Source organism: Odocoileus virginianus, chromosome 2 (assembly GCF_023699985.2).
Source record: "Odocoileus virginianus isolate 20LAN1187 ecotype Illinois chromosome 2, Ovbor_1.2, whole genome shotgun sequence".
NCBI lineage: Eukaryota > Metazoa > Chordata > Mammalia > Artiodactyla > Cervidae > Odocoileus > Odocoileus virginianus.
This window is the reverse complement of record NC_069675.1, coordinates 101,093,588-101,100,351: the sequence shown is the minus strand read 5'-3', so window position 1 is coordinate 101,100,351 and position 6,764 is coordinate 101,093,588. Positions and strand designations below refer to the sequence as shown.

Here is a 6,764-nt window from a genome sequence, read left to right as displayed (position 1 = left end):
GGGCTAGTGGGACCCGCCCTCTGTCCGCGTCCGTGGATGCACCAGGCTCCCAGTCCCAGGGGACTGCAGACCACTGATTCATCCTTCGTGTACTTACGGGGCCGTCCCAGAGGCACTGCTGTTTACCAGGGGCAGCCCCAGGAGTGCGTTTCCCCACATCATTGCCAAGAATATGGTTGCCACATTTCTGTCCGTTGAACCACAAACCATTATCTGTCTTGTTCTGATTTGTTCCTGAAATAAGTGTGCAATGAAACCCTCATGTGTTCTTCTGGGTGTTTTATTTCCTTTATTCTGAGCCACCTGTTCATTGCACCCTTTTCCTAACGGACGTGTGAGGGTGTTTTTACACACAGGCCATCTGGTGAGCAGGTCCAGGTGTGGAGGGCCCAGGCCTCCTCCAGGATGGGTTGTGTGACAAAGCAGGAAGCCAGCTGGTGACCCCCTACCAGCGGTTGCGGAGCTGCCCATGGTGGCGGCATATGGGTCCGAGGCCCAGGCCCCGAGGCCACAGTACGTCCAGGTCAGCCCGGCTCGTGGCGGGGCCCTGACCAGTTCTGGGTCCGGAGAGGGGCTGTCAGGCTGGGTCCGGGTGGGGCGGGGCCCTGGGCCTGGAGGAAGGCGCGTGCAGACCCCACGGTGGCCACCAGGTGGCGCGGCGCCTCCACAGCCCTCCCCGAGGCTCCGCCCCAGGCCCGGCCCGGGCAGGGGGCGCTGCGAGCGGCCTCTACCGGGCAGGTGCGCGCGCACCTGGGGGCGGCCAACCCCCAGCCTCTTCTGGCCCTTCCTTCCAGTCCGGGGGGAGGGCCGTTCCCAAGGGTCAGAAACTTGCGGCTTCTAACACCAAGAGCTCTTCCTTTCAAAGGTTAAGGACCGGGAGAAACACACCCCGACCGCACAGGGGAGCGGCAGGGGCGTGGGGTGGGTACGCCCCGGGGACAGCTCACAGGTGGGAAGGGGGCGTCCCTTCCAAGTGGCTTCCCACTCTTGCGGCGCCCTGGTCGGCAGGTGGGGAAATGGAGGCTGTGGCCAGGCTCTTCCCAACTCCCCCGCTCCCTGGCCTTCGGGGCGTCCACTGGACGGAGGGCGGTGGGGTTCCCGGCGGGGCTGACCCTGACCCGGAGCTGCCCCCGCCCAGTCCAGTGCCTCCACCTCCATCACTCTGCCCCCCTTCCCTCCCCCGGGACCCCTGGGGGCTGCGGTCCGGTCTGAGCACCCTTGTGCCCGCCCCGCAGGAGCCTGGCAGCCTGTCCCGGCTGAGGTGACTCCACAGGGCGGGCCGGGGCTGCGGAGGGCGGGGCGCTCGGAGAACGTTAAAGAGGGCTCCCGGGCCCGCCCAGGCCCTGCTGCCGCGGCCCCCACCATGGCTGAGACCGGCAAACTCCAGCTGTTCGTCAAGGTACCAAGCTGCCTGGGCTGGGGGGCGGTCCCGGGGAGGAGTGCTCTGTGGGGCTCTACTTTCTGGGGCAGGCCGAGGCAGGGGTCTGCAGCAGTGTCTTCTGAGGCGGTGGGCTCAGGCTGTCTCTTGGAGGCTGTGTAACTGGGTGGGGGGGGGGGGCGGGCGGTGCATTAGAAGGGAGAGAGCACCATCCCCGAAAGGGCCGCGGCGGCCCCCTTCTCCTGGGAAAAAAGCCCTCAGGGGCTGTGCCAGGCAGACAGCCCGAGGCCGGGGCTCAGGGGCTGTGCCAGGCAGCCCGCTCAGTGCCCGGACCTGTGACCCCTGCGAAGGGACTTCCAGGTCCTGGCCTCCTCCCACCCTTGCAGCCCAGGGCAGCAAGGTGCCCAGTCCAACGGGATGAATCACTCAGAAAACAGCTCCATCGGCCCGACCCACCCTTGTGACCATCCTGCAGGGCCTGGTGCCCAGGGGCCTGGCCTCTGCCCAGGCTCTGAAGGGTCAAGGGGCCAGGCCCCAGAGCCAGGGTCCCACCCCCACACCCCTCATCCTGGCGCCCTGCCCAGCCTCCGGGCCCTTGGCAGCTCTGCAGACCCCTCCTCCCAGGGACCAAGTCAAGGGCCCTCACCAGCCACTTGTCGAGGCTGTGCCTGAGAGAGCTGGAGCCCTGGGCTTGCTCTGGCCTCTGGGCAGCAGGAGCTCGCAGGGGTCCTGGGTGTGCCCCCTGCCCTGGCAGCCCCGTGTCCCCCACCCCAGGCCAGCGAGGACGGCGAGAGCGTGGGCCACTGCCCCTCTTGTCAGCGGCTCTTCATGATCCTGCTTCTCAAGGGCGTGCCCTTCACACTCACCACCGTGGACACCCGCAGGTGAGCCCTGCCCCGAGTCCCTGGCCTCACACTCCTCTGCCAGCCGCCTCCCGCCCTGCCTCGTGCCCACAGGTCCCCGGAGGTGCTGAAAGACTTCGCTCCGGGCTCCCAGCTGCCCATCCTGCTCTGCGACGGCGACGCCAAAACCGACACGCTGCAGATCGAGGAGTTTCTGGAGGAGACGCTGGGCCCCCCAGAGTGAGGGCCGGGTGCAGAGGGGCCTGCAGACAGGCCACCCCCGGGGCAGAGCCCAGGAAGGGCAGAGCGGGCCGGGAAGGTGCAGCGCACTCTGACCCGAGCCCCCTCCCGCTCCAGATTCCCCAGCTTGGCGCCCAGATACAGGGAGTCTGCCGCGGCGGGCAACGACGTCTTTCACAAGTTCTCTGCCTTCATCAAGAACCCGGTGCCTGCACAGGACGACGGTGAGGATCTGGAGGCGCGGCGAGGGTGGCGGGAGAGGCGCCCTGGCCGGTCCTCACCAGGCCCCTCGCCCTCAGCCCTGTACCAGCAGCTGCTGCGCGCCCTCGCCAAGTTAGACAGCTACCTGCGCGCGCCCCTGGAGCATGAGCTGGGGCGCGAGCCGCAGCTGCGTGAGTCCCGCCGCCGCTTTCTGGACGGCGATCAGCTCACGCTGGCCGACTGCGGCCTGCTGCCCAAGCTGCACATCGTGAACGTAAGCACCGGGCGGGGCGGGGCCAGGCGGGCAGACTCTCCAGGAGACCCTGACGGCGCCCCTCTCCCGTAGACGGTGTGCGCGCACTTCCGCCAGGCTCCCATCCCCGCTGAGCTGCGCGGCGTCCACCACTACCTGGACTGCGCCCTGCAGGAGAAGGAGTTCAAGTACACGTGTCCGCCCAGCGCTGAGATCCTGGCGGCGTACAGGCCCGTCGTGCGCCCCCGCTAGCGCCCCTGCCACCTGCCCAATCGTCCGCAGCCCCATAAAGGCACCTCTGCCCCAATGAGCGCGAAGGGGCATCAGAGGGATCAGAGGCCCCTCAGTTTCTGCCACTCCCAAACGCCCACCGTGGGACGCTCAGCTCCAGACAACAGCCCACAAGGATCAGCAGAGAAGCCCGTGGGCGGGGTGCAGTCCATCTCCCTACTTCTTGGGGATGGCGGGACTGGATTGGGCTCCCAAACCAGTCAGGCCAGGGTGGGGCCGCAGGATGGCTGGGGAGGGTGTGGAGCCAAGCCTCATCTGAGCAACTCCGGGCCAGAGGGTGGGCCCCACATTCCTCAGCTCTGCCCAGGTGCAGGCAGGCCACCCCCCACTCCCTGGCCATCGTGTGGGGTCTGCATCACAGGCATGTGCCCGCTGGGGCGGGAACAAGATTTCTAGCCTCAGAGCCCCACCCCACCTTGCACAGCCAGCTGGGCTCCTGGGTGTGCCAGGCAGGGACAGGTGGGCAGGGTGAGACAGGTGGGCAGGGCGAGAGAGCCGGGCAGTCTCACCAGGAACCAGAGCCTGACACGGCCCCATGCTTGGCCCGCGGGCCTGGGAGCCAGTGCCTGGCCATGACCTGGTGACTTTCGCCAGATGAAGATGTTTATTTGATGGGCGAGGGGCTGGAGGAGTGGCCTTGTTCGAGCCTGGCAGCAGGCTGGGCAGGTGCCGGTGGGAGGTCCTGGGGGCTGCCCCTGCCCTGCCCTCAGAGGCACAGTCCTGACGTCACACTTTCCGCAGTGCCTTCAGGGGTCATCAAAGTCTACACCACCTGCCGGCTTCTTACTGGGAGAGAAGAGGGGATGACGCTGCAGGGTGTGGAGGGGCGGGCGGGGTCCACGCTGGACCCTGGGCACAGGAGGGACGGGGGGCGGGGGAGCACCTCTTGAAGCCTGGGTTGATGAGAGACTCCCCTGGACACCGCCTCTTGACCCCAGGTCCAGGGCCACCTCTCTGAGGATCTGGGTCTGGGGAAACAGGATGAGGGCAGGGGGCTCCTGAGTCCAGCAAGATCCCAGGCCCACGAGCCCCTCTCCACAAGGACAGACCCTCTCTCTGAAGCTTGAGGCTTGTTCTGGGGGAACCGAGTCCCAGCAGAGTCAGCGTGGCCCCAACCCGAGTCACTTGTGACAGGCCTTACCTGGTAAGAAGAGATGAGGCCCCGCCTGCCAGGCGCTCTTTCTGGGGCTGGGGGCCATCTCTGCTGCAGCAGCTGGGGGGTGGAAAGCAGGAATGCAGGCCTGGCCGTGGGACCCTAGTGAGCCCAGGCAGGGGGTGCCCACCCCCACCTACCTGCCAGCCGCTGCTCCAAGCTGCACACACGCTCCGCCAGGCCCAGCATCAGTGCCTGCAACCTGGAGGCTGCTTCTGGGCCTGGCACCTTGGACAGATCAAGTTCCAGCGCCGAGGGTCCCCCTGAAAGGGTCAGGGACGCTCTGTCCTCCTGCACGGTGAGAGTCACAGCTTGCCGCTCGCAGGCTGCCCTGGGGAAGGAGCGGGGCTGAGTACCGTGGCCACATCCACTGCTCCCCACCCACCCTGCCTCTCTGCTCAGAGGCTCACCTGAATCGGAGGGCAATGTCTTCAGCAGCACTGAGGCCAAAACGGGCTTTCTACAGGGAAAAAGGGCTGGTCACCAGGGGCCTGAGATCCTTCAGCCTCTGGGCACACCCCCAATCTGCCCGACCAGGGCCTCCCGGGACAGCTGCAGGGCCGTGGGAAGGGTGCCCAGGTGCTTCCGGCGAATCCCAGGCCGCCCCCTGCGAGCCCACAGGCGGTCCGCGCTGCAGGTGTGTGGTGCGGGGGGCTCCCAGCCGCCCAGGAGCCCCGTTACCCACCAGGGCCGCCAGGCCGTCCGGCGTGAAGCAGGTGCTCCAGAGCTCCGCGGCGTCCGTCACACTAAGGAACAGAGGCAGTCAGACTGGGCCGCCCGCCGGGCCGCCCGCGCCCCTCGCCGCCTCGCGAGACCCGCTACTCACCAGAGGTTGAAGCCGCCTTGTTCCCCGGGCCCGCCGCCCTCCCCCTCGCAGTAGCACACGAAGCGCGGGGGCCCGGGGCCCGGCGGCAGCGTGCAGAGAGGCGGCCACAGCGGCGGCGGCACCATGGCGCCTCGGCCGGCGGAGGGATCCGGCGGGCAGAGCTGCGGCCCCGCGGCGCGCGTTGATCCGGGGCGCGCCTGTTGACCCCGGGCGCCTGCCGGTCTGGGGTGCCTTGGTGCCTGGGGCGCCTGCGCGGGCGAAAGGCTTCCGGAGCGGGGCTGGCTGGGGCAGGGCTTAGCCCGGGGCGGAGCCTGCGCCGTGGAGCGGGGCTACGTGCCCGGCTCCGGCTCCCGGGCTGCGCTCGCCGAACCTGGTCGCAGTCCGGGGCTCGGCCCCCCGCGCACACTTGGGGGCCTCTTTGGACCTTCCCTCTGCGCGCCCCCTGTCCCCGCTGAGTCCGGAGTTCCCCCCTTGGCGCAAGCCCTGAGCAGGCGCAGGCTTGGCCGCCCACCACTTTGGCCTCAGATGGCTTTGTCCCCGCTCGACGGTCCCTGCGGCCTCCCCCTGGCCTCCGCACCCCGCTTCCTGTGTCAACTGGAACAAGTCAAAATACGAAAGAGAATAAAGTATGGTAACCCGCGCCAGCCTCCCGCCCCTCGTCCGTTCGCTCCGCCGTGTTTAGCCAGCACCCCTTCCTTGGTGTCCCGGCCCGGAGCTCACCTTGACCGGTAGGCAGGTCTCTGATCTCCTGGAGCTGGGGAGCGCCCACGGAAGGGACAATGAAGCGTGAAGTCCTCAGGTCGTGCCCAGTGTCCTCTGAGCCGCGACCCGGAAGGAGAGAGGGATGGAGCGCGCCAGGAAAGTGGGCAGCAGGCAGAGGGGGCGGCCTCTGCAGACGCCCTGCTGTGGGCACATCAGCTCTGCTCAGGGCTTTGCGAGGCCAGGGTGACAGGACGAGGCTTGCGGAGGGTAGCTGGCAGGTGGGTTTGTAAGCTGTGCTGATGGATTTCAAGCTCACCTGCAGCCAAGCCTGCCCCCTGGCTGATGCATCCTGTTTCACAACCCTCACCCCACCCCCGCCAGGCTCCTGCCTTGGGACCTCTGCATGCGCTCTTGTCTCTGCCTGGCACCCCTCCCCAGACTCACTCCCAAAGGTCCCTCACTGGTGAGGCCTTCTCTTGTTTTATACCCGGTTTCAACACCCCACCCCACATCTCAGTCCTCTCTCTGAATTTACTTGTTTTCCAGCTTGTCACTATTCAAAGTACCTTCTGATTTACGTGCAGTGACAGCAGCCTCTAAGATGGTCCCCAACCGAGTGCCTCCTAGGTTTTCACCTTTGAGTACCCCTCCCCTGAGCCTGCCTGGATGGAGTCCCTCGCAGATAGCCGATAGAATGTGGCAGAAGTGATGGACTGTCACTTCTTTCTTCCTCTGGAATTGCTCACACGGCACGAGGAGCCTGGTGGCAAAGGACCAAGGCCTGGCCAACAAGCAGCGAGGAAGCCCGGACACCGACCGTCTCCCGGCAGAGCCTTCTGATGGGAACACGGCCCCACCACAGGGCACAGAGCACCTGA

At 67.1% G+C, this 6,764-nt stretch overlaps 2 protein-coding genes across 7 annotated transcripts; one reads left to right on the top strand and one right to left on the bottom strand.

The window, feature by feature from the left end:
- Positions 1–262: 262 nt before the first annotated feature.
- On the bottom strand, positions 263–6,172 carry PAXX (PAXX non-homologous end joining factor). 6 transcript variants are annotated; one of them, XM_070456196.1, is made up of 7 exons: positions 5,185–5,309; positions 5,044–5,104; positions 4,769–4,818; positions 4,499–4,689; positions 4,347–4,418; positions 4,089–4,173; positions 263–3,082 (listed from the first exon to the last, which is right to left on the bottom strand). In XM_070456196.1, the coding sequence occupies exons 1-7, from the start codon at positions 5,307–5,309 to the stop codon at positions 3,067–3,069; spliced, it is 600 nt and encodes a 199-aa protein (XP_070312297.1). In that variant the 3' UTR covers positions 263–3,066. The 6 variants fall into 6 exon arrangements, with proteins under 6 accessions (XP_070312297.1, XP_070312271.1, XP_070312279.1 ...); XM_070456170.1 differs by lacking the exon at positions 263–3,082 and adding an exon at positions 5,905–6,172 and having other exon boundaries at positions 3,791–4,173; positions 5,185–5,778; XM_070456178.1 differs by lacking the exon at positions 263–3,082 and adding an exon at positions 5,905–6,172 and having other exon boundaries at positions 3,791–4,173; positions 5,185–5,432.
- On the top strand, positions 1,321–5,824 carry CLIC3 (chloride intracellular channel 3). Its single transcript, XM_020888398.2, has 6 exons — positions 1,321–1,399; positions 2,153–2,262; positions 2,335–2,460; positions 2,578–2,684; positions 2,760–2,935; positions 3,008–5,824. Exons 1-6 carry the CDS (start codon positions 1,364–1,366, stop codon positions 3,164–3,166), a joined length of 714 nt encoding a protein of 237 aa, XP_020744057.1. The 5' UTR covers positions 1,321–1,363; the 3' UTR covers positions 3,167–5,824.
- Positions 6,173–6,764: the final 592 nt, after the last annotated feature.

What these genes read in the sequence shown, in the direction of transcription:
- CLIC3 (XM_020888398.2), top strand. Translation starts at nt 1,364, where the DNA reads ATGGCTGAGACCGGCAAACTCCAGCTGTTCGTCAAG. An exon ending in AACTCCAGCTGTTCGTCAAG is followed by an intron (nt 1,400 to 2,152) that starts GTACCAAGCTGC and finishes CCCCCACCCCAG; the next exon opens with GCCAGCGAGGACGGCGAGAG. An exon ending in ACCACCGTGGACACCCGCAG is followed by an intron (nt 2,263 to 2,334) that starts GTGAGCCCTGCC and finishes TCGTGCCCACAG; the next exon opens with GTCCCCGGAGGTGCTGAAAG.
- PAXX (XM_070456170.1), bottom strand. Translation starts at nt 5,309, where the DNA reads ATGGTGCCGCCGCCGCTGTGGCCGCCTCTCTGCACGCTGCCGCCGGGC. An exon ending in CAAGGCGGCTTCAACCTCTG is followed by an intron (nt 5,105 to 5,184) that starts GTGAGTAGCGGG and finishes TCTGTTCCTTAG; the next exon opens with TGTGACGGACGCCGCGGAGC. An exon ending in GCCTCATCTCTTCTTACCAG is followed by an intron (nt 4,174 to 4,346) that starts GTAAGGCCTGTC and finishes CTGTTTCCCCAG; the next exon opens with ACCCAGATCCTCAGAGAGGT.